The 26624-nt window shown below is 34.4% G+C and overlaps 4 protein-coding genes and 1 long non-coding RNA gene across 5 annotated transcripts; 2 read left to right on the forward strand and 3 right to left on the reverse strand.

Moving 5' to 3' along the window:
• Positions 1–90: 90 nt before the first annotated feature.
• LOC149900643 (uncharacterized) lies at positions 91–10886 on the reverse strand. The gene is made up of 4 exons (XR_016457726.1): positions 10745–10886; positions 10509–10556; positions 2808–2907; positions 91–123 (listed from the first exon to the last, which is right to left on the reverse strand). It is a non-coding gene; the product is annotated as an uncharacterized LOC149900643 (long non-coding RNA).
• A 1023-nt stretch (positions 10887–11909) lies between these two features.
• Positions 11910–16212, forward strand: LOC149900644 (uncharacterized). Its single transcript, XM_090112363.1, has 2 exons — positions 11910–12563; positions 14916–16212. Exon 2 carries the CDS (start codon positions 15746–15748, stop codon positions 16178–16180), a length of 435 nt encoding a protein of 144 aa, XP_089968489.1. The 5' UTR covers positions 11910–12563; positions 14916–15745; the 3' UTR covers positions 16181–16212.
• Positions 16213–16370: 158 nt separating this feature from the next.
• On the reverse strand, positions 16371–22892 carry LOC149900645 (WD repeat-containing protein on Y chromosome-like). The gene is made up of 10 exons (XM_090112166.1): positions 22826–22892; positions 22095–22244; positions 19770–19964; positions 19373–19498; positions 18866–19032; positions 18426–18637; positions 17997–18178; positions 17541–17682; positions 17080–17277; positions 16371–16850 (listed from the first exon to the last, which is right to left on the reverse strand). The coding sequence occupies exons 2-10, from the start codon at positions 22103–22105 to the stop codon at positions 16713–16715; spliced, it is 1371 nt and encodes a 456-aa protein (XP_089968292.1). The 5' UTR covers positions 22106–22244; positions 22826–22892; the 3' UTR covers positions 16371–16712.
• On the forward strand, positions 22314–24185 carry LOC149900646 (beta-1,3-galactosyltransferase 5-like). The gene is made up of 3 exons (XM_090112168.1): positions 22314–22784; positions 22854–23001; positions 23115–24185. Exons 1-3 carry the CDS (start codon positions 22607–22609, stop codon positions 23860–23862), a joined length of 1074 nt encoding a protein of 357 aa, XP_089968294.1. The 5' UTR covers positions 22314–22606; the 3' UTR covers positions 23863–24185.
• Positions 24186–24340: 155 nt separating this feature from the next.
• Positions 24341–26309, reverse strand: LOC149900647 (uncharacterized). Its single transcript, XM_090112169.1, has 3 exons — positions 25997–26309; positions 25684–25862; positions 24341–25469 (listed from the first exon to the last, which is right to left on the reverse strand). The coding sequence occupies exons 1-3, from the start codon at positions 26261–26263 to the stop codon at positions 25064–25066; spliced, it is 852 nt and encodes a 283-aa protein (XP_089968295.1). The 5' UTR covers positions 26264–26309; the 3' UTR covers positions 24341–25063.
• Positions 26310–26624: the final 315 nt, after the last annotated feature.

Below are 26624 nucleotides of genomic sequence, written 5' to 3' on the forward strand. Positions count from 1 at the left end.
GACCAAGTTTGGCTCTTAGCTTATTTGTCTCCTCTATAGAGAGAGCCTCTCTCGTGCCTCTCTTGTGCGTTGGCCGGAGCGCTCACGGGAGATTGGGACCTCTCCGCCTCCGCGCTTTTCTCACTGCAATAGTGTTTTTTGTGATTATAGTAAATATTAAATAATTTTAAGCGGTTAATGCGGTATGTGAGACAGCTGCACTTGTTTCAGAAAAACATTCAATCAGTCAATTTTTAAAACCAGCAGTACTTTAAGTCCGCACATGTGTATTGTAATAGTTTAAAAGATCCCACCGCAGAATTAGTGTGTTCATAGTTTTTTTGATGAAACATGATGATATATCGACTAGGTTGCCAGTCAAAATTTGGCCGCAAGCATTTTTAATCATAGACGATTTGCCTTAGCAATTTTCAAAGTCTGATGAAAGGCAATATTCTCAAGATTTCTAACTGAAACAATAATTGTCCGTATTTAAGCAAAAAGGAACCACCCAGCAAAAACGCACTTCTGAGATATTAAAGGATTTACAAAAACATTTGCAGCTCTGTCAGATGAAGTAAAATTAAAATTTATTTTATTTAAATTCATTGATAAATTACTTATTTAAGTATGTGTATATAAATTTGCTCTGAATATTCTTAAACTTTCTAGATAATTAAGAAAATGTGCATGTGGTTCCTTTTAACATTTATCAATTGATAGGTTTTCTCTTATACAAAAAGGAACCACATCCCAGGGATTTAATGATATAAATGAAACTATGTATTTATAATATCGTAATTAAAGCTTTAATTAATAAAATATATAAAATAATACTTATATAGGACGTTTATTCGACGTTATCATCAAATTGGATTTCGAAATCCACCGTGTCTAGTCCATCTATGTGGTCTTCTATTGCATCATCACTAATGAGACCGTTATAAAAACTGTGCATCTTGTGGAATGAGATGTAATATGGACTGAATATCGCTAGAAGGTGAAGAAAGCTTCTCCAGAGGCAGCGACGTATAAGGTTCTTCGTTATCTTCAGTAATAAAAAGAAAAAAAGCTTTAAATCAAAACAATAAAGCCGCGTGGCTTTTATACGTAGGTATATGGCGACAGCAAAATATTATTAGTTCTTATAAAGCCGTGTCCCTACTAGACGACTAAGTATGTTGTATGTACATGCGCCATGTACAAAAAACTGGCTAAGTCGGACTCGCGCAACGAAGAGTTCCGTACCATTATCTATAAAAACGGCAAAAAAATCACGGCTTATTGTATGGGAGTTTCTTAAATATTTATTAAGCTATTGCATAGCTTCTATCGCGGGCCTTGAGCGCGGGGACTGAATCGAGAAATTCCGTAACGAAAAAACCTCACTCCGACGGGCTCGGAGGTGTGGCTTGAAGGCATGCTATGCAATAGCTTTACCGCGGCAGTCCCCGAGTGCCACACGTCTTTTTTTATTCTTTTTTTTAGTATTTGTTGTTACAGCGGCATCAGAAATACATCTAAACGTATTTTACCAAAATAGTAGGTAGGTACCTAGATCATCGACAGTTATTTTTAAAACAAGGTTTAGACTTTAGTAGTTTCATCTCACAATGACAGATGAATCGTAACAAAATGATCTCTTAATTCGACTCGCCGCGCCTTCGTGAACAACGACATTGTCGTTAAAATACGTAAATCCACAGAGGATTCCTCTTGTACTTACTTAATGAACTATCTTCTTAAAATCACACCACAATCGGGAATGAATCAAAAGTGGATAAAGCGTACCTGCATCTCAGATTCAATAAGTACTTAAATGCATTAAATAAAACTACTTACCCGTTGTATCTTCATTATTATCTTCGGTGTTCGTCTCCAATGCTTTTCTTCCCATTGCTTGCTTATTTATTTATTATAGACAATAAACAATAGACAAACATTTATTCACAAAAATAACACATTATTACAACTGACAATCACAATACTTAACATAGAAAAAATACAAATAAAAAACACCAAACACATGACAATTTAATACATAATAAATAAATATTACTAAACATTTTCACATTTAATTTTAAAGGTAATTAACAAAAACAATAGAACTTACTTCGCGGAGGAAAAAAACACCGTCACGTATTCGAACTACTTCGCTGAATGTCACCTATATTGACAGATGTTAGACGTTTTACTTTAAAAATTGGAGTTTTGCACTTTGAGCTATTTAAGTAATGAAATACGTTGTTTAAAGATGAGAAGCATTGTAACAAGTCAAGGCATTTGGTTCCATATAGCGATGATGGGTTTCAGAATGTTTTACAATATTTATTTATGCCATAATAGAACCGAATGCTTGTGGTTTTATTTTGCAATAAAAAATTATAATTAAATTATGTATTTATTTTACGCATAACCATACCACAGAAACCTGGTTCCATTTTGTGTATTAAAAATAATTGTTATTAATAGAAATATGTGTAATGTATAATGGTACCAAGTAGGTGTGGATCTGTTTTGTATAAAATGACATGATAGTAATATCGTTTATTTGTTTGAACAAAGCAGTCCCGTGGTGCTGTGGTTCGGTTTTGCTTAATATGGTATTATTCGTTGTTGCTGGTGGTTCCTTTCTGCTTTTAGTATACCTTGTTTCCAACGTAAAAATCATGTGGTTCTTGTTTGTATAAGAATTTAGACCACTTTTGGATGAGTATTCTTCAATAAAAGCAAAAAACGAAATTTGTCGAGTGGTTCCATTTTGCATAAATACGGACAATTATTCATTTAATTAAAATATCACAACAAGTATCTAAACAATATATCACCTGTTTCTATCATCCTTCTGGCTGGGCGCGGCGCTCGTGCTACGGGAACGAGATCGATCTTCCTTCGACTGCAGGTGCGAGTTCACCGGTACTTCCTCAACTATAACAAAATTATGTAAACGATTAACTACAAAATATACATGTCATTCAATTAAAGACAAAAATTTGCTCAATACTTTGAATACATTAGAATTAGACTGTATAATCGGGAATCAATTATCATTTATATATTTAACAAATTTTAGACAATAAATAACGGGAAAAATAAATTGTACATTGAAAAGGATATCTTGCAGTCTGAACAAATTGTAATTTTCTTTCAGCATGATTTTTATAGTATGGAATATTGTTTTTATTTTATATATGAATGATATAAAAATGAATCGCAAAATGTGTTGGTAAGCGCATAACTCGAGAACGGCTGAACCGATTTCGATAATTCTTTTTTTATTATATTCCTTGAAGTACCAGGATGGTTTTTATGTAGAGAAAACGTAAATATGTACCACGGGCGAAGCCGGGGCAGACCGCTAGTGAATGAATAAAAATCTCATAACTTCAGTTTTCTAGGAAGAACCAACTATGAAATCATATAATATTATGTATTTTAGTAGTATTATGTATACAGGACATAATCCTATTTTTCAATTTCCTACACACTTCACAAGAAATTTACCATCTCAACATGAAATAGATTTGATTTTTAAATTTGGATTTTCAGCAATCAACCATTAAAATCTATGCTAATATTATAAAGCTGAAGAGTTTGTTTGAACACCCTAAAGGCTATATATCATCATGCTAAGGCCATCAGAAGCAGAGCCACACTGGTGAAAGTGAGGGACGCAGCTAGTAACATATAAATGGCTTTATTTATTTACTAGCTTTCCGCCCGCGGCTTCGCCCACGTTTACAAAGAAAAACCCGTTCCCGTAGGATTTCCGGGATAAAATCTATCCTATGTCCTTTCTCGGGTATCAAAATATCTCTATACCAAATTTCATGCAAATTGGTTCAGTAGTTAAGGCGTGATTGAGTAACAGACAGACAGACAGAGTTACTTTCGCATTTATAATATTAGTATGGATTTATTTAAATTAAATACACACAACAGGTCACGATCTTGCCGGACCAATAGGCGACATATCAATTTCGGGAGCAGATCGCAACCCAACAAAATGTGTACAATTACTACAACAATGTTATTTAAAGCGTGTTACAATAATTCATAATTAAAAATTCAATAATTAAATATTAGCTTTGTTCCTACTTGATATTGTGGGGAAAAGCTAAAATAAATCAAACAGAATAAGTCCAATATCTTCATTCATCTAAGAAGATAAAACAATTGCATAGAAGTGTGATAAATATAAAGAATATTATATATTTACTCAGTGTAAATCAGTTCTGATTTTTTAAAAATACTTTCAAAGTGAATTCATTATTTCAATGCAAAATTATTATGTACTCGCTGTGCCCGCGACTTCGTCCGCGTGGAATAGTGACTGCATAGTAGTTACTACTTAACACACAATTATTGAGTAAACACGTCTTGAAACACGTACTACCATAAACAACTAAATTATAAGTACTTACAGATTATTTTACAGTTAAGAAATAAAATAAATAATAACATAAAGTAACTGTTAGTAAAATTAAAACTAAACTGAGCTATAAAACTTTGTTACAGAAGAGTTCAAAATCTCCAGGATGTGGCTATCCTCCCGCTCCCATATCCTTCTACTTTCACAGACTTTCAACTTTTCCCTTTCACCCCTAGTAAATGGCAGAACCGATTTTGATGTAAACCATGTCTAATTGTACTTATATGTACACGACATATCACGTTTGGTGCTCCATTTGGATTATTTATCCCCACTATATCAACCCTAAGGTGCCAATATTATATGCAATAAACAGATGAACCGATTTTGATAAAACATGACTAATTGTAATTCACACGTCAATTGATATGCCGCTTGAGTATATTGTTTGACCACATTCGATTATTCATTCCCACTTTTACCGCTATAATCCAATAAATGGATGAACCGATTTTGATTAAATATGCCTCATTATACTTCTCACGTCATGTCATGCCCTTTCATTTGATAAGCCACTTGGGTATATTTAACAAAATTCATTTTTTTATTACCACTTTTATACCTATATCCAATAAATGGATGAACCAATTTCGATAAAATATTTCTTATTGTACTTCATGTCACACGTCATGTCTTTCATTAGATACTTCACTTGAGTATATTTGATAAAATTCATTTATTTATTTATTCCTACTTTTACCCCTATATCAAATAAATGGATGAACCGATTTTGATAAAATTTGACCATTTGTTTCTGACAGGTCGTCTATTTACATTTGATATATCACTTGGGTATAACCGACAACATTCGTTTTTTTCATTCCCACTTTTACCCAGGTTTTATATACAGGGTTACAGGTTAAGTCGACCTATTTTTCGTTTTCCGGGCATTTTCCCACGCTTTTTTCGGACATTTTCACGCATTTTCCGGATATTTTCCAGGCATAGACGACCTGTCAGAAACAAATGGTCAAATTTTATCAAAATCGGTTCATCCATTTATTTGATATAGGGGTAAAAGTAGGAATAAATGAATGAATTTTATCTGAGGAAAATTCGTATAAGTCCGGAAAATTTCCATACGCCAGGAAAAATTCTATACGTCGGGAAAATTTATACAGATGAGGAAAATTCGTATAAGTCAGGAAAATTTTTCTAAGTCCGGAAAATTTCCATACGCCAGGAAAATTTCTATACGTCAGGAAAATTTCTATACGTCAGGAAAATTTATATAAGTCAGGAAAATTTCTATACGTCAGGAAAAATTTCTATAAGGTGGAAAAGGATAGGTTAGGTTAGGTTAGGTTAGGAAAATTTTTCTAAGTCCGGAAAATTTCCATACGCCAGGAAAATTTCTATACGTCTGGAAAATTTGTATAAGCCAGGAAAATTTCTATACGTCAGGAAAAATTTCTATAAGGTGGAAAAGGATAGTTTAGGTTAGGTTAGGTTAGGAAAATTTTTCTAAGTCTGGAAAATTTCCATACGCCAGGAAAATTTCTATACGTCAGGAAAATTTATATAAGCCAGGAAAATTTCTATACGTCAGGAAAAATTTCTATAAGGTGGAAAAGGATAGGTTAGGTTAGGTTAGGTTAGGTTAGGTTAGGTTAGGTTAGCTTTTTAAAACTAAATTATTTCTGGCCACGAAATTTATAATCGTAATATTATTGTTACTGATAGGTCGTTTACTTTTCATTTAATATATCAAAGTATATTCGATAACTTTAGTTATTTTCATTCCTACTTTTACCTCTATATGTATACCTAGTAGGGATGTAACGATACATGATTTTGCCGATACGATACCGATACCGATATTTGTAGTAATGTATCGGCGATACCGATACCGATACCGATATCGATGGCTTGGTAGAAAAATAAATATTGAATTATGCATAAAAAGTTACCAACATTTAACAGAGACAACTGTTAATCGTATTCTTTTAAATAAAAATGCCAAATCAAAAAACAACAAAACCATTAATTTTAGTATTATTATTTTACGAAGTCAGTTAAACTTTAAGTAATACACATACAATCAGTACCTAATAAAAGTTTACTATTCTGCCGTCCTTTAACTAGAAAGCCGTTAAGCCCACGAAGTGAGTTTCGAGTAAATGGCAAAAAACACGGAAATCGTTATTTCTTAAAAATTATGACACTTACAATAATTATTGTGAGATACATCGATCGACATTTAATTATATATAAATATTAGTTTTTACCCAGAAACTGTTATAATTTATTTTTAAATTCACTTTTTCTCGTTTAGTTCAGCATAATAATCTGAAAATTTTAACTATTTACTGGACAAGACGGCCGTTCACATACCATAGCGACTTTTTAGCTAAGTAATTTAGTATTTTTATTTTCATTTTGTGATTTTTTTTTATTTAGTAATAAAATGCTTACCTAAACCGTCGTTAAGCTACTATAACTACTTTTAAGCTATGACTTTCGTTTTAAGTTAAATTTCAAAAACTTTATAATCAGCGTTTAAGGGTTTTTGGATGCTTTTGTACTATGATTCTATATAGTTGTACTAAATATTAATCTTACTAATGTTAAAAATTTGCTGCTGTCTGAGGCTTTGCTCTCGGGAATTACATCCTCTAGGTCAACCATCAACCAATGGAAAGGAAAAGGATCAAAAGCTTTTAGGTTTAAGTATTAAGGATTTAAACACTATCTAAATTTAGCGTCTTATTGTGAGTAACAAGTATTTTAAACTCTTTTACTAAATGACTCTTTTAAGTTTTCGATAAAATTAACCTTTATTTCTCGTCATGTTCACGTTTATTTCATTACAGTGGCTCATTAAGGGGTTAAGATTGAGATAAATCTTCTCGCTTTTCTTTTTTGGAACCGTATATTCATTTAGAATTGCAATTTTAACGTTATTTTATAAATATTCTTCTGCGAAGCCATCATACGAGTCACGGATATGTGAGTACATATAGAACCACAAACATATAAACATAAATCGTTTCCTGAAAAAAAAATTAAGACTTGTGCACAAGGTTTTTGAAAAAATAAAACCCTGGTTTCAATAGGGCTTCAAGCTCTTACATGTGGGATGCTCTTAATAAATAATGTAGAACCGCTTATCAAATGATTAGAAGACTCTTTCATCCACATTCAGAAAATATAATATACCAGAAATCAGAATATGTGGAAAATAGCAGGAGGTAGAAAACTTTTTATTTGCTACTATGTAAAAAATAAAATACAAATCTTAATAATCTAATACATATAAAGATAAGAAAAAATAGCAATAGTTGCAAAATGGACTCCCCGTCAGCGGGTCAAAGGTAGTGTACTCCTAACAATTTTTGTATCACCATCTCTAGTACATTGCTTGACAGTCGATTACTAATTCCACCCAAGGGGTAAATTACATAATTAATAAATAGTTTTAAAAATTAAATAGTACAGACTGTCTTTCTTCTCTTTCTCGGTTACAGAGACAAATCAGAGTCTAAACAGAGAAGTACGAATAAAAGTTCGCACTGTCGTAACCATTACCTACCAAATTTTCGTAACTTTGACTTGTTATATTTTCCGTAATTTAGCTGCTAGATTGTTTAAAACTTAGTAAACCTGATCAGAAACAATACGTCTTGTAAAAGAAAATCAAAAACAATCGGTACTCTGCTTGGGAGCGACATTATTTCATCATCACTCTCATCCCCAAAACTGATGCATCACCAGAATCGGATAACTGCCTTTTAGCTTAAAAATGAGGGTTAGCTGCTTTGTAGCTAAGCAAAAAAGTGTTATTAGAATTTTTCCTAAATAAAATTACTTAACTAAAAAAGCGTTAAGGGCGAGTAACTGCAAATAAGGTAAGGATTTCCATTGGAATCGTTATATGAAAGCATATCATAAAGCAGTTATAGTCCTTTTGCGTCCCTATAGTCAAGTATAATCTGATAACGTACTTTTAGTCAAGTAAAAAGCTAAAAAATAATAATTAAATCTGGCGGTTAAGGTACTTTTAAGGAAATTTAGCGAAGTAGTGTTGGTTAGACGCTTTCAAGTTATGGAATCGCTGAAAATTGTGACACTTAACGGCTTACAATATTTTCATATATTTATAACTATTAATGCTAGAGAAATGATTCTTAGACAGAAAGATAGAGAATTCTGAACTCTATCACCCTACATTTAAAACTGAAAATTGACCATTTGAGGGTTAACGGCTTTTTAGTTAAAGGACGGCAGTATTGGTAGAGTTTTTTCAGAAAACAAAGTGCGCACGCGCGGGCGGCCTCCCGCATCGTTCATTGGGCGCGGATTTTTGAATTATTTGATATCAAAAAAATTGGTTGTTTGTAAAGTAGGTTTACGATCGAGATGTTTACGTGATAACATAATGCAGTGGCAGCGCTCGAGATGAAACGGGAGATCGGTCCGTCTCTCTCTCGTTATACCTGCGATCGCGCTCGTGAGGTTTTGGTGTGACACAAGTTTATGAACATGTCACCCGACTAAAACGATTTTAAAAACGTAATCGCGTTAAAAATTAAAAAAATTCAAAATTATTTATTTCTTTCCTTTACATAAACAAATTTGTGATTGGAACACTCCTAGTAAGCAAATAAAATGCTGGTGTCAGGAGGTTCCGCTCTTCCTTAACACTATTACAGAAACAGAAATAAAACAATATGAATGAATACAATGCAAAAACATAAAAGAAAAGAAATAATTTAATAAAAAAATATCGGTATCGGTTGATTTATTATCGGCGATACCGATATATCGGCTTGCCGATATATCGGCCGATATATCGGTATCTGTATCGGTATCGTTACATCCCTAATACCTAGGTATAATAAATGGATTAACCTATTTTGATACAGTTTATCTAAGAACCAGCGTCGGAAAATATGCTGCCTAACAAAAAAACCGCATCTAATTACCTGCTAGCGAGCTACGGTGGCACAAACAGATACACACACAGACACACATAGCGGTCAAACACTTATCACCCATCTTTTTGCGTCGGGGGTTAAAAATATTATAATACGACATAACTTAAAGGACATTTTATGTATAAAATTTACCTAAAAATAAGCATAATTTTAATTTGACCCCTCCCCCCTACTACCTCAGCTTACCCCCCCACCCCCACCCCACTCTTGGGGACTTTCGATGTGATCACCTGGACATTTTATAGAAATAACTGTAGCGTATAAAAGATAACTTACGTTTTATCGTACACTGTATAATAGTAGCAAATGTTCGCCGTAAATACTTAAATGGTCATAACTTTTTTATTTATAAACCGATTGACATGAAATAAACACTAAATGTTAAATGAAGATTACCACAACATATAAGTGAAAACCGCATTTAAATCGGATAAGCCGTTTCTGAGATTAGCGTGTTCAAACATACAGACAAACGGACAAACAGACAAACAGACAAAAAAAATTTTAACGATAGTTTTGGGTTTGGGATCGATTTAGTAATAACCCCTGCTAATTTTTTTTTATATATTTTCATTGTACAGACACCACTGTTCTAGAATTTTATTATATGTATTGATTTAAGTAAGCAACTTTTTAGCAAGGAGTAAATTTAAAAAATAAGTTTATTAAAGTATGATTTAAAAGTATTCAGATCAAAGTGAAACTTAGCCGATATTTTTACAAATTTTCTGTGGATGTGTTTATATTCAATAAATATTTATTTTATTAAATAATTCTGTTTTACTGTATCCAATATGTTAGCACATTTGTGCTAACATATTGGATACAGTATATTTATGCTCAATTGTAGTCTTCATTGTTATGTGCATTTGAGTTAATTTATCAAAATAATATCCATGGAGATTTAAATAATTATGATGTTAAAAGGAGATGTGTTGTTCTTCTTTAGACAGACAGATTGCAATCAATTCTATAAAATGTATAAGCCAATTCACTAGTAAATAAACAAAAACGATAAAAATCACAGATTTCTATCTATCACCAGAAAAAAAGTGTTTACGAGTTGTAGGTAGTTTTACTTACAGAGGATTTAAGACTGTAATGATTAAGTATCTCTTTTTGGTATTTTCTTTTGAATGCCGTTTCTATTAAATACCTACCTTAATGTAGAAGCACTCGGGATGAGCTCTATCTCGAATGCCACCAGTCTGAAAACGAGCAAAATTTGCCATTATTTTGTCAATTATATAAGACGCTATCTCCAGCAATCATATTCGAGTTGATTTCAAACCAATTCCCAAGTTAAACTATAAATTTGTTTCATGTAGAGGTTATTATACGAATATCATTCTCGGAGATTAGCGCTTTGTAAAAATTAAGAAATGAGAATACTAACCATCGGGCGAGCGATCCTTCTTGCGATCTTTGTGTTTTCTATGGCGTTTTCGTTCCCGCTCCTCGCCATCTAATGGCGAGCGTGACCTACTCCTGTGCTTCTTCTTTTTAGATTCTTTCTTGTGTTTTTTGGATCCCATATTGTGTTTTAACCTTACTACTGTATATATGCGATTGTTGATAATAAATTTATGTATATGAACAAAGATTCACGTACAACTGTTTTTACTATCAATCAATAAAACGTATCGATAACCACGCAAGTTCAATTCAATTCAATTAAATTTTTTCGAAGGGTGGCAATTTTGTTTGAGTACAATACAATTCTGCCAATTTTTGAAAACACATCCAGATTGACAGTTGAACGTCAATCTGACATTTGACGTTAAGACTACAGACATTGTAATACAGGATAGATTAAAAAATTTGGTTCGACGATTTACACCAACTGTTAACCCTAGAATATCGCTGAGTCGGTAGCGCATACCTTAAGCACCTTGAGCTTTGCATTTATAACTTTTAAGAAAGTTTTATTTTCATTCTATAACAAAAATTAAATTTCACCGAGGATATAATATTTTGAACTGGCTTAAAAAATAAATTATCACTTTTGTCATCTTTCATAACCTTAGATCATTAAGTAATGGATAACACTCGCAGGCGTTTCCCCTTTTGCCGAGGTATAAGATTATTCGCATCGAAAAATCTTATGCTTTCATAAAAACTACTTGCGTAATCGATTACAAGCACTCTGCGTATTCGTAAGTCATCGAAAGGACGTCTGCGAGTGCTCCGCTAAAAATGCCGTTTTGTACTGTCAAGTCTTGCAGAAGCAATTCAAACATGTCGAATATTAAAAAAGATGGAATAACCTTTCATTTGTATATATATTTTTATTTTTTTAACGTACATTTCTAATTAAATGCAATTTCTAATAATCGTCGATGTATCGTTTAGCGATATGATCAAGACAAATAATCGAGTCATGTTTACTCGATCATTGCTGCGGCCCCACGACTATCATGGAAAGAAAATATACAAATTTAATCTTTATGAACTAGGAGATAAAGTTGAATTTAAAACGCGTTAATGAACCGCATTCCTTTCGAGACTATCTTGTAAAGAAATACAAATTTAATCTTTATAAACTTTTTAATAGAGTTGAATTTAAAAACTCGTCGCTTAAAAGGTCGTAAATTTTTACGACTTTCGTGACACAAATTATTTTTGTGAATGTGTGATTATGTTTCATTGTGTTTCATCAGTGTGAGTTACCCTCCCCGCACCAAAATCAGCAGAAAGTTTAGTTAGAACATTTGCCAGCGTACTCCATCCATTAATTAATGATCTAAGTTCATAACTAACTCTTCTTTGTAAAAACATACAAGCATATTAATTTTTATGAAATATTATATATTTTTAGATTCATTGAATATTCAATAACATGGTAGAAGAAACAAGACCCACACCTTTCGATCTTATAACCTTCCTGCCCTATGCTTGCAAACAATTACAAGCTTCTTTTGATGTGAAAATAGAAACTCGAATTCTGGGTTAGTTTAGTTTTTTCTCATAATACCTATTTCAGTTCCTACCAATTCACCCGGCTTCGCCCGTGGTACAAATAAAATAAGCTAAGGCACCGTATTTTCCATTGGTGAAGTAATTTTTGACATTGGTCCAGACGTTAGATCTAGAGCCTAGAGGAGATTTCTCCACATTCTATTCAGCGCTACAGAACTACTCAAATCGCTTATAATGTTAACTGAAAATGTGGGTAGGGTAAACGCAGCTATCAACGACCCATCGAAAATCTGAAGGTATTACCGACCTATAAAAGTAATTCGAAATTTAAACGTTTCCAGAACTATTCTAGCTATAGGTAGGCAAAGTTATACACGAATGTATTACTTGAGCATCGTATACTTTTACGTTAGTGTGAATTACTGTGCAAAAAAGAGTTAAAATACGTAAGTTGCTGCGGGGTAGCGTGGACGCAGGACGTTTCGTACTGTTCCGTTGTTCCTTCGGGTAAGTACTGTGATTTATCTTTTTAAGACATTTACAAACTAATGACATCTATACTTTAATTTATATTACTAAATGTCAATGCATTTAAGTGTCAACTTTTCATTTCTTACAACATTTTATTAATAAAAAGTAATTTGAAACGATAAAACTTTAAATAAAAATGGGACGGTGTTAGCTTCACCAGTTTAAGTCGTGGCAGGTATCAACTAGGGTTGTAACGGAACTCCGCCTCCGCCTCCGTTACTGCGGAACTTCCGCAAAGAATTTAACCTCCGCCTCCGCATCCGCCTCCGCAAAATTTATGCGGAGTCATATCGGAAGTTCATTTACGATCACAAACAACGCGCAAGGAGCGACGCTAGGCGACGCGGCCGCTCGGCTGCGTGTTTTCAAGTGAAATGGTCGAGAGTTTGCTAAAGCCGCGGGAACACGGCCAAGCGGGTGGTGGGAGTGTGAGTGAATGAAAAACAGGAATCAACTTGTCAAAGCGTTCGGTACCGCGTAGTTGCAATTGAGCCGTGATTGTTTTAAGTAATTTTGTGCGTAACTATTAGTTATTGTTATTTAAATAACGTGATGAAGCCGAAAGCTAGTGAAATTTGGCAGTACTTTGTAGAAGTACTTAGACGATAATTATAAATTTTCCCAACAAATTTCACCTCCGCCTCCGCCTCCGTTAACCTCCGCATCCGCGGAGGCGAACCTCTTCACCTCCGCATCCGCCTCCGCCTCCGCTAAGTAGGCCTCCGTTACAACCCTAGTATCAACGACCCATAAGTCGGCAATGGCAGCAACGTAACTTTTTGTTTTAAATTTCTTTTATGTTATTGTATCGCACTCACACAAGTGGTTTTATGGACCAGTTTAAATCTAAGATATGAGTCTTCATAAAAATCTATTAACGACTATACTTTTTTGTCTAGTGTTTATTTTTTAGCGTTGTCAATTTATACAAAGTTATGATATATTTCGAGGATCGGTATCGAATAGTTACAGTAGTAAATCATGGTTTTTTTGTTTAAACAATATGCATTTGTTCATATTTTGTATGACATTAATCAATTATTATAATCTATTTTATAGTCTGATGGTCAAATGAATTAAAATAACCATTTTTTTTATGGGTCGGTAATACAATTTAAGTTTATACTTACATACTTTATTACCGACCCATGTGGGTCGGCAATAGCAACTATAAGAAGCTATTACCGATCGAATATAGATTGTTTAGTTTCTCATCTACAAATTCGAATTGCTTTATTTGCAGAATGTAGAATAAGGATGTTTGTAGATATAGATAATATTGATCCTTAAACATTCTGCTCGTAGTTGAGCGTGCAAATATATTTTTACTACTTTTATGACATAATAGGTGCCTATTAAAAAATGCTTCTTCATGGTTAAATTAACATAAAACATATAATTATATTTTTTTCCAGAAATATGGAGCCACAAAAGCGGCGAAAAGTATACAGTAAAACACAACTCGCCGAAGCAATCAATCAAATAGCATAAGGAAATAAATATCCTAGAGTTTGAAATCCTTAATTTAATATAATATGTACATATATTAATAGTATTATGTTGATTAATTTAAAAGTTTATAATTATTTAGTTCATTACTAAGAAGTACTCATTTGTTTTATTAAAAATAACTATAATAAAAAAATACGAATATATTTGTATTTTTATTTCATTTTATTAAGATCGGCAATCATCATCATCACTAGCTTCTATACATTCCATTGCTGGAAAAAGGCCTCCTCTCACATACGATCGGGAATAGCTGCATAAAAATCGTTAATAGCTTCACAGCCGTTTTTATGGGTCGGTAATTGCAACAATCGACTAAGTCACATTGTAAATTATTTTTTACAAGATAATCCTTTATTAGAATGTATTTGCTTCAATAAAAACATTTTTTATACATAACACTAGCATATAAAATGAAACTATAAATCTTTAGCAGAACCAGTATACTTAAAAAATATGGTTGATTTTGAAATTGCCTTAGAGGGGTCGTTAATACCTGCGTTTAGTCTGTGTTTTCTATTTTTATTTACGTGAATATGCGTTTGATTAATTTATTTATTTGTAATTTTTCAAAATCTAGGTTTTAATATTTATTTCAATGTTTTTAGAGGAATATGTAAGTGCACAAGAAAAGAGTAAAAAACCAATCCGAGAGAAATCCATAATGCAAAACACATCTCCGACGCCAATGTCACCAGAAAAAATAGAATCTCCCGTGGTATTCCTGAGTGCTGGAAATCGTGTGCATCTGCGCCGTGTGTGACACTGCTGGCCGCCTCATAGAGATGCTCTTCCAACGAACAACTATTCCTAGACTCCTCCTCAAAGTTGTTACTCTGTGCATACCATATCAACCCTAATATCTTAATAAAATATCAATACGCGCGGTTGAGCACGATCAACGGTTACGCCCTACATGAGATCACCAATTGTCTTTCACAATCGCACATCACAGAACTATGCCTCAATGATTCTCCAGTACTGCAACGCAACTACTATTTGCTACTCGAATATCAAACCCAATTGAAATGTTTGAGTCTCGATCGGTGTGAACTAGAGGATGACGATTGTGCTGCAATTGCTGCTAAGTTGGGTGTATCCCCTTCCAGCGTCGAGAACTCTGTGCGTTTTATCTCTAGTTTCTAATTCTATATCGGACGGGGGCGCCACAGCATTAGCAACGATGCTTCGAAGTAATCGGCAGCTACGTTTCCTCAATCTATCTGGAAATCACATAACGAATACGGGAGCGTTAGCCATCTTTCATAGTCTTATGGAATTCTCAATGACATACGAAGAGATTATATCGAAACGAATGCGAAACATACAGTATATAAAGCTACAGAAGGAAGTTTAAACGAAATGTTACAATGAATTGATCACTACGTTCCATAACCGCAAGTCGATCGATGAGCGCAGTACGGGACGAAAGAAAATCATGCCAGCCCCCGCCAAAGCGCCACGCACTGCGCTCGTTAGCTCCCGACCGAGCCAGGCGGATAACGTCGCCTTAAAAGCCGAGATGATGACTCTCGACCTGATCGGCGCATATAACGATCCGTTTTGTGATAGGGATACCGTACATAAGAATGAGTACCTATACTCGATCGGTAACATGAGCCTTTCGTATCTGAATTTGTCCCATAACTATCTAGAGCAGCCGAGCATAAAGAAATTGGTGGAGGTGATGCGGTATCAGTCCAATCTAGCGAGGAAGCCGCAGCCGGGTTTGGTGCGTGTTGTGATAGAAGGAAACCCACTGCCGCTGAGCAGCCGCGAACTAGACGCTCTGCAGGACCTGGCGGATGCAGCGGGCGCCAACCGACTCGGGGGAATCAACAAAAGTGAGAAATTCAGGGGGAAGTTGAGATAGCTTTTATAGGCATTTTAATGTAATAATTTAGATTTATGATACGTTTTAAGAATTTCATAAGTTAGTTTACCTAAGTTTTAGATATAATTATTAGCAATAAAATAATGTAGTTTTAGAAAAATATATAAAGTAAATGAAACAAGATTTAAATTGGAACTTTTATTTTAACAGTAATATTATAACATCAGCTTTGAAATAAGCACCCTTAGAGGGATAGTTTTGCTGCATATGACAACACAATGATTAAGCTGCATGTTAGCAATAAGATCCAAAGCAAGCATAGTATTTTAAAGCCACTTTAACTAGTAAAAATACATAAACTAAGCGTGACGTACACAGAGCCCTATAATTATTGAAGCGATTCTATACATAAGCTGGATGACATGTGGAAGTCAAATGGATAATTCCTTAAAGCATGGTTTAATGCTCTAAGGATAATTCAGTTATTTCATTAGAAGCCTTGATTGAAATACGTACGAGCCGCCGCACCGGCTGCGTTAATTAAATAGCACGTGCGTTTTCAACATTTGCGTTAAGAGGACGTGTGTGACTCGAAGTGCGGTCGGCGCGTGTTGGTGCGGCGCAGGCGCGTGGCACGAACTAGCTCGGGCGTAGCGGGCCGCCGCACTGGCTGCGTTGACGCCATGCGTAGGTGCGTGTATAGCGGTATCTAAGCGTATACAAATAAAGTTATTAAAATGTAATAAATGGAAAAAAAATCTGGATAAACATTTAAGTTTTAAATTTTCTTTCATATTAAGTAATTAATCAATTTGAGGATCATACCCGCATGAAATAGTTCTCTCACAGTTATAGCCTATAGGCATGCGTGTGGTGTAGTGTCAGAACTTGAAAGAAAATTAATCTTTAATTAAGTACTAAATGAGTTTTATCCTTACGGTAGGCAGCGAGTCATCAAGCACAATAGCAGTAGGTTGTTCTGGTCTTGGCGGCAAGTTGAAATATCGGCCGAGCAGCGGTTGTGGCGGCGGTGCGCCGAACGTGCGCGTGCGCAGCTCCGTCTCGGTGATGTCACGTAGCTTGTCCACCTCCACCTGCCCAGGCACGTAACGGGACACGTAGCCACTGCGCCACACCTAAATGATGTTTATTACATTGGTGTTAAGCGACATAATAATCGAAATATTCATAACAAAAATATAATGTATGTAATGAATGAAAACTTAATATGTAATATAATATGTGTATAAAAGGAAAGCCATATAGCCATATATCGCATAAAAATCTAACTGAATAGTAGCAGAATATGGATGTCATCAAATAAGTGGTCTTGTGTGTTGCGTTTGGTTCTATACGGAGCTATAGGTTAGGTTATTCAATTATGTACTTATGTACAGACCTTGAAAGTGGTGAAGCTGGCGACTTTGCGCACATCAGGTGGGAAGCGTGGCACGTCGAGTGACCACGGCACGAAGCTGCCCAGCGTGCCCACGTACTCGCCCGACAGACGCCACGCACGCACGCTGTAGTCTGATGAGCCGCTGATACACACACACATTATATGTATTAGCAATTAATTCAATGTACAGCGATTATTAAAAGTTATTGGCTGGAGCTGCTGCTGCACGAGTCAGACTCATGAGTAAAAAAATTACCGTGAATCCTGAAAAGAGTAAATGAAGTAATCGTGATATAAAGGTAAACTATGAACAAATCGTTTTTATTCAACTTACAGCAACATACACTTTATCGTCTGAAATACAAAACTAGTTTTTTGTATTTTACGTATTTATTTGTAACTTCTTACTTTACCGACTGAAATACAAAATTGTCCTTATAATATGACACAGGTTACCTAAACAGCAGCTCGAGGTGGTCGACATAAGCGAGCGCGGTGACGCAGCGCAGGTGCGCGCGCGCGGAGCTCAGCAGCAGCGGCAGCGACTGGTCGCGCACGCTGCGCTTGGCGCGCCCCTCCACGCGGTCGCGCCACAGGAACGGGAACTTGAGCCGCAGCTGTGGCATGCTCACGTGCTCCTGCGCAACGACCAACGAAAATAAGATATGAAATTATAATATTCTCTTGGTATAGGAATAAAGAATGTCTTGGTTGAAAAACTTTATGAAAACTTATGCACATTTGTGTATGGCAATTTAAAAAAATGAGCAGTACGTCTATTATTTCTTTAATGAAATCAAAAGTGGAATATATAGATAAAAGATAAACAGTTCTATATAATATGTATTGATGCAAATAAAGAATATTTGAATTTGAATAACCTACCTTTTCGAGCGTTAGATAGTTCGTCATGAGCCAAATTTTTATGTATCCCACGGTGGTCCCAGTGAACAGGTAATTATTATCAACGTCGGTGGCGAAGGCCGACACGTAGTCCCCGGCGGTGTGGATGCCCTGGAACGCGCTCTGGATACCGCCAGCTGGGTGGTCTGACCAGCACTGGATTTGTCCATTTTCCAGGGACACCATTAGCGATGCTGGAAAAAATAATTAAATGTGAATATGAAGCTAATAAGTTATCCAATGGTTTTATTCATTTAATGATTTCCCTACGATCCTTTCCTAAAATCACACAAGAATGGATGGCAAAAAAATTAAGCCATTCAGCCTATAAAATCAGAAATATCTTTGAATCATGTAGAATTTATAGAAGATGTGTCAAAGTCAATTGTATTAGAATTTTCATAAATGTTATGTAGGCTTACCAACACGCATATGGCATGGTCGCGTCTGCAGGAAGATCATGGCGTGCACTGCGAGCTGGCGCATGCGCTGAGCGCGCGCGGGCAGGCTCACCGTGGACACGCGCCGCGCGCGCGCCTTCTCCATCGCGGACGCTGCGTCGATTAGAGACTCGCGCGCACCACCCATGCTGTACATACAATAGTATAGAACAAGCTATTGAAGCCTGCCATGTTGTAATTGAATTAAATCCGTAAATTCAGAAATAAGAAATTGTTTTTGAATTTCTTTTATAAGTCATCTTGTTGATGTTTCCACATCTCAAAAAAAACGTGTCTGCTGTTGTTGTTTTTTTTTTCATTTAACAATTACTGCGTACATAATTTTACAGAAACTTGATTACGTATTTACTCTGTAAAAGTACAGGTAAATATACTGTGCAATATAAGTGGACAAAATGACATTAACTAATTAGAAGTAAAAAAAAAACTTCTTTTTTATTACGCAAAACATTGATAGGTAATGTTTACCTAAGGCGGCGCAGTATGGAGGAGCCGCGGTGCGCGCTACTTCCGGCAGTGGTGGCGTGCGGTGACGCGGCTCGTTTGTTGTATTGCATCTTTATGCGAAGCATCGGCTCTGTACACGAGAATCGTCTGCGGAATCAAGCAAAAAATTATTAATAAATGTTATATGGGTCTGTGTTGTGTTGTAATGCGTTGCGTTGCATTGCGTGGCGTTGTATTGTATTGTGTCATGTTGTGTTGTAATTGTTTGTGTGTAATTGTGTTTTATTTAACGATCGTTTTATCCAATAAGAAATTAAAGACTAAAGCTTCCGAACGCTATAAATTCATTTTAGGTGGAATTTCTTCAGTTAGCACAATGTGCCATCATCACAATCCTACATAACACTTAACCACTCACCGATACGGCTGCCCAGTCTCCAGCTTCCAGAATATCAGCTCGGAATTATAGGACGACGTGGCGAGCGTGATGGGGTGCCGTGCGGCGGCGGCGAGCACGTCGTCCGTGTGCCGCGTCTCCCATGCCTTGCCCGTGCGTGTAGTGCCACCCTCCTCGAACTCCGTCACGTGCCGGTTCCAGCCGACCGCCATTATGCTGTGATATATTATATACGTGTGTAAGGGACGGTGAAAACGTGGGTAGAGCAGCCTTGCAAAACTTTAAAATTGTATGCAAACTATGACCAAAATTGCTATCAATTACGACTTACACTGTTAATAGAAGATAAAAAAATTGCACGCCTCATAATTTTTTTTTAATAAATATTTATTAATTATTATTTTTGTTTATTTAATAACAATTAAACCACATCGAATCAGACCCTGAAAAATGAAAGGGTTCTATTCCTGAGCATACTCAAGCGTAAGAGAAAAAAAAAAGACTCGATTAGTAAAGTATTTCGGTCGCTATCGTGTTAACAAGAAAAAGGATCCGCACATACAGACACACGGACGTCCAAGACAGAACTTTTTTAAACTGTTTTTTAACTAGTTTAAATAACAAAAATGACATCAAAAATATCATGAACGTTAAAAATAGTGTTTTTTCTTAATATGTGTGTGTATGTATTATCTTACAAGTGCAATGTATGATATGGTCCGGGAGCCAGCAGCAGATTTTATGACCAAGTTCCTCTCAAGCGGTAATTAGTAAAATGCATCAAAGTATAGTATTATGAAGCCTCGTGAACGTCAGCTGGAGCTCGGTTGGGGGGAAGAGCGGTTGTAGCCTCCCGTATCAGCTGACGGTTTTTCCACCAAGATACAGCCGGCTGACATATATATTTATCCACAGTTACATATAAGCTATCATCAGGTAAATTTTTGTTTGAGAGGAAATAACGGAAAATAAATTTTTCTTTAAATTTAACTTTCATGTTCGAGACACCAGCTGACGTATAATACACCATGTTGTAACCAGCTGACTATTTTTTTTCGTTGAGATATTGGGTTAGCTACAATTTGACAAATTTTTAGCTGAGAGGAAATGAATGAATGAATGTATTTTTTTTCCTATGTGCGTGGGAGGCTACAACCGCTCACCCCCCCCAACCGAGCGCCAGCTGACGTTCACGAGGCTTTATAATACTATACTCTCATGCGTCTGACGAATTATCTCTTGAGAGGAAATAATGAACCAAATTTGCACCTGGCTCCCTAACCAAGACATTTTAAGTTTGAAAAATCAGATGTTTTGCGCGAAGTGACAGTAGTACCCACCTCAACGCTTCGCTTATGAGGCGTGCAATAGTTCTAGTAAATCTAAATTAGCCACGCGCTTGCGTCGAGTCGTTAAGGCGTTACCCGGCAATTTCGACTATGTTCAACCTCTATAAAGTCTGGTACAACATAAAGCACAATACCGAAAAAAATATATAAAATAGGATGGTCTTTGATCTTTAATTGCTCGCGAGGACTTTTTTCCAAAGTTAATAGATTTCTAGAAAAAAAATGTGCCGTGGTCATCGATTTTTCCGCAAATACTCTATAAACTTCGTAACCTGCTGACTTAGAGTTCTGAAAATTTTATGTTTAATAAATTATCAGTTACACAACAGTCCCTGACGAGGATTTTTTGTTTCACTGATTGGTATCTTTTTAAATACAAAATGCGAGGAAAAAAGAAGGTGCAGCGGGAGAGGTTTGAGATCCGTCAAGTATGGTCAAGGTTATTAGCGCATGTATAAGCCTTAACTTATACATAATACCTGCACAAATACATGCACAAATATTTGTTGCTAATAAACAACGAGAATTATTCATCGCTATCCACTTTGATATGATGATAAACAACATAAGCTGAAATCCCACGTAGTTTGTTATTTTAGCCGACTTCAAAAAAAGGAGGTTCCTCAATTTTACCGTATATATTTAAACAAGTGCATACCCTGATAACTTTATATATAATGATATAGAAAAATGATAGAGAATCAGAATTATAAAATAAGTATAAAAATAATAAAAGCGACAGTACAAGAAATATAGTTTTTTGAAGTGAAACTTCTATATGCGCGTTCAGACTTCAGAGTAAAATTTAAATGTCGCGTCATGGCAATACCGCATGGACTAAGGCGGCGATTTTGGTATCTTTGAATCTTGCCAAAAAAAGTTTCACTTCTGACACGTGTGCTCGGAACACACGCTCTTTTTTTATATTTGCAACTCTGTATCCTCAGGTCTCCAGCATCTTTTGACAAGAATTTTCAAAATAGATACAATTACTTACCAAATACTCATCAGCTTGTTTTTCACACAAACTTCTTTATTTTCTTCTCTTTGTTAACGGCATCACCCAATAGAGAGGCTTCATTTTCATTCGGGTGTATGTAGAAGAACCAGCCCTTCCCAACCAGATTTAAATGGAAAACCCTCCCGTCTAAAACATCAAATTTGTAGAAGAAAAAAAAGGAAAAACTGACATTGTTATGTCAACTGCCACCTTGAGCATCAACATCAACAAGTAACAACTAGGTGTTTAATCTAAGAGTAACAACAACAATCCAGCCACACACCTGTCAATTTTTCCTCTAGACAAATTAAATTATTATTTGAATTAAAATTTCATAAGTTTGGAATATTAAGATTACTTGAATAAATTATATATTATTCAAGTAATCAGAAGGAAAATAACTAAACACACTAGTCATCAAATGAATGGCATCATATTGATACAGCCTTCAAAAACAAAATCCATTCAGTTTATAAAGTTACTTAAGTTTTATAAATTAGTTTACTTAAATGACATCATTAAGATGGATAAAGAAGTATCATTATTTAAAAATCTTGATTATCTTATTAATCCTATACTGGATATACCGAACTTCAAACTTAGAGTTCAAAAACACAGTACATATTCTACAACAAAATCAAATTTATGTAAAAAATAATATGATCACACCTTGGAATGCATGTTTAAGTAAGTACTTAAATGGTTAAAAATATTGTATATTAACAAACCTTTTTATAATAATAATATTATTTTCAGAACCATATAAGTTTGTCATTATTGTAACTTCATATGTGGGCCATGTTGAACTGAGAAGTGCACATCGAAGATCAATGCCCATAGATTACCTGAGAGCAAGGAATGTAACAAGATTCTTTTTATTAGCCAGAATTCCTAAAACTGAAAGGTAAATATTAAATTTTACTAATAAACTGAATTTTAGTAACCATAAATTTCATTTATACATAAGAGATTAATTTGCAATAACTCATAAAGCTTAATGTTATCTTCTTTTTGTAGATACATAACACAAGAAGCAATACTGGATGAGAGTAACACCTTTGGTGATATACTTCAAGGCTCCTTCTATGAAAACTATAGAAACTTGACATACAAAAATCTAATGGGTTTACAATATGCATCATCAGAATGTAATGGAGCCTCTTACATTCTCAAAGTAGATGATGATACTGTATTTAATTTTGAGTTAACACACAACTTTTTATCCAAACTCCCTGACAACAGTCAAAATCCATTCATGCTGGGCTATATGTTGAACAACACTTTACCTATAAGATTGAAGCAAAATAAATGGTACGTTACATATGAAGAATATCCATTACAGAAATACCCATCATATTTATCTGGATGGTACTATATAACAAATCCGAAAACGGCAGCTATGATTTGTGATGAAGCTCCTTATCACCCTTACTTTTGGATAGATGACATCTTAATAACTGGAATACTGACCGAGTATCTTAATATAAGAATTCAACAACTGCCAAGAGATTATTGGTTGGAACATTATGAGCTCTTAGAATGCTGTCTAAGGGATATGGTCAAAAAGAAAATAAAATGTAACTATGTTGTTGGACCAAATGGGGGAAGACATAATCTTATAGTGGAATTTAATGATGCATATACATCTTGTACAAATTGTGCACCAAGATCTATTACACAAAAATTGAATGAAACATGTGTTATGTTCAGAGATAGGACTATATTTAGTGATGGAAAAGCTGAAGTGCATCATATTAAACTTTGAGTTTGAATGGAGTGATCTATAAACAACAATCTACTCATACTAATCTGTGATATTAGGTTAAGAAATTGTTTTAGAAACTGGACAAATGTTCTATATTTTTATACAATCATGGATAGAGATTTAGTTACAAATAACAATGTAATTATTTAAGTAATAATAATATGCTGAAGTCTGAAAAAAAAAGTGAAGTCCCGTGTCCCCTAGTGGGGTAAGGGGCAGATGCGTTATTCATACATCTGTTTCACTGATCGATTTTCTTTAGGGACAAGTAGGTGATCAGCCTTCTGTGTCCTGCCAGACCGAGACATTTTTTTTTCTTCGTCTCCACCGGGAATCGAACCCAGAATCCCTCGGTTCTACGCTCACGCGTCAACCACTGTACCAAGGAGGCGGTCATTAAAAATTATTACATTAGATTGATGACCATAAAAACAAATCATAATTTTGTTACAATTTAAAATATTAATAAAAATACAGCTTTAGTTAATGGCACAAGTCATATTTAATTATAAAAAAATATTTGCTACTTATGCATATGTTGCAGGCAAATTGTACTTTTTCCAAAATTCTACAAAAAGACCGTCGCGAGCCAATGGATCCCCACTTCGGGGGGCTCCTATTTCTTTGTAGTTAAAAAAACACAAACCTAACTTAACCCACCCCCTTATCCAAACCAAAAACTTCTGATTACGAATTCTAGACATATTACAAAATACCAAGCGTTTGTAAACAGTGAAATAATACAATTTGACTGCAACATATATAACATAATGTTAAATCATATGTCCACTTAAACTTAACAATGTTGGAATCTTTATGCTTAGGATTAAGAAAAAATAATAATTCTTAACAAACAATTATTTTTAAACTACAAACAATCAGACCATTTAACATTGAGCAATAAAAGTTATGATGCATATAATGATTTTTCATTTACAACTTGATTTATTCCTTAGCTACATTATTTCTAATTAATTCAACAAGGAAAAATTAACTAAGAATATTTTTATTTTATAAGGCCAACCATGTGATAATAAATAATAATATATTAGGTTATTGTATTGATAATAATCTGTATCATTTTATCTTAAACTTATACTTTTTTAACATAGTATAATATAGTAGTATATTGTTTAAATTTTTATTAGCTAATTACTGCCTTACACTTATCATTAAATGAGGTCAACCTTATTATTTTTTGTCAAGGCTGAAGCCAAGTATTGGTAATTGAACTACCATTTATGAAACAGTCCTTAAACCCTTTCATAACATAAGTGGACTGAAACCATTTCACATCATTTGTTGTTTCAATTTCACAAAATTCTTCATCATCCTCAATTTTAACTCTATCCAAATCTTCACTGATTGTGTCTCCAAATATGGAAAAGTCATTGCAACAAGCAATATTCTCATAATTTATTTTTTTTAAGTTTAAAACAACAACTTTACAGCTCCTGGGTATCCTGTACCCATTGACTAGCACAAAGCTATCATTGCAGACAACATTTTGATCTTTATATTTCATCTTCTTCAAGAACACATACATGTTTGTAGGTGGAAGACTGTCATAGAACACTTCATTGAGTTTATCTGATGTTGCTAAGTTTCTGAAATTGTTGAATGTTCTGGTTTTAGTGTACATAATTAGGTATATAAAACAAAGTCAGGTAGAATTACATACAAAGTCATTTAAATTGTAGGTAGAAATAATTCTACTAATTTTGTAAGAAACTGAATCATCAATAATCAATTTGAAGGCATACAATTAGTGTACAAAAAATTTATCTAAACTCATGACATGACAATTACTAAAATTATTACCTAAAAACATTTCCTTGAATTTTTTGATCTGAAGCAATATGGGTAGAATGGCACTGGGGTTTATGGCACACAGAAGGTAATAGAACACGGTATATCTCCTTGCATGACACTGGCGTGGCACCAAACGCTACACAAACTTCATCTGGTATTGATGCTCCTCCGAGTTCTTTTAACAGGCTCTGAAAAATGTATCATAAATAAGATCTACTCACGATTTCTACATATAATCATTTAAATAGTACATAAAATGTATAACTAGAAGTTCCTCAAAATAGTCAATTATAAAAAAACATAATGAGATTTAAAATACTACCTTCAACACGAAATCTAAATTATCTAATGCAGTAGAAGCTATGTGGAAATGTCTTTCTGACTTGTAACTCTCCTTTTTATCCTCCATTCCCTTCTTTTTTGTTATAAGTTGTTTTAACCATTGGTATGTGTAAGGAATTTGAAGTCTTTGATAAGCTATAAACTTAATCAATTCAACAAGTATATGTCCACATGAAATTGTTGTTAGTTGATCGCCTATATTTATGTCAATTGATATTGTTTTCTTTTCTGATAATTTGAGACTCATCTTTAATCTTTAATATAAAAATAATATGTAAATTCATTTAATTAGTTATAATGGTTATAATAATATTGAAGTTTGAACTAAAACTTTGTAACGTCTCTAGCTGTCAGCACTCAGCACAGAGCAAGTAATATAGCTGTCACTTGTCAGATGTACAAGATAAAAAAAAGGCACAAAGCTTCGTTATATTTTAAATACCTATTAAGTTTGAAAATGTTAAAAGTTTTAAAGCTCTTGTCAAAAATCATTTCCTATCTCTATAATGTGTTGCTTATATTTATTTTAGATTATATTATAGTGTTTATTTTTTCGTATTGTATGTAGTGTATTTAGTAGGTTATGTACTATTATGTGTATGTATATT

This window comes from Colias eurytheme, chromosome 18 (assembly GCF_061535395.1).
Source record: "Colias eurytheme isolate Ceu_HAF_F1 chromosome 18, ilColEury1 Martin Lab GWU primary, whole genome shotgun sequence".
NCBI lineage: Eukaryota > Metazoa > Arthropoda > Insecta > Lepidoptera > Pieridae > Colias > Colias eurytheme.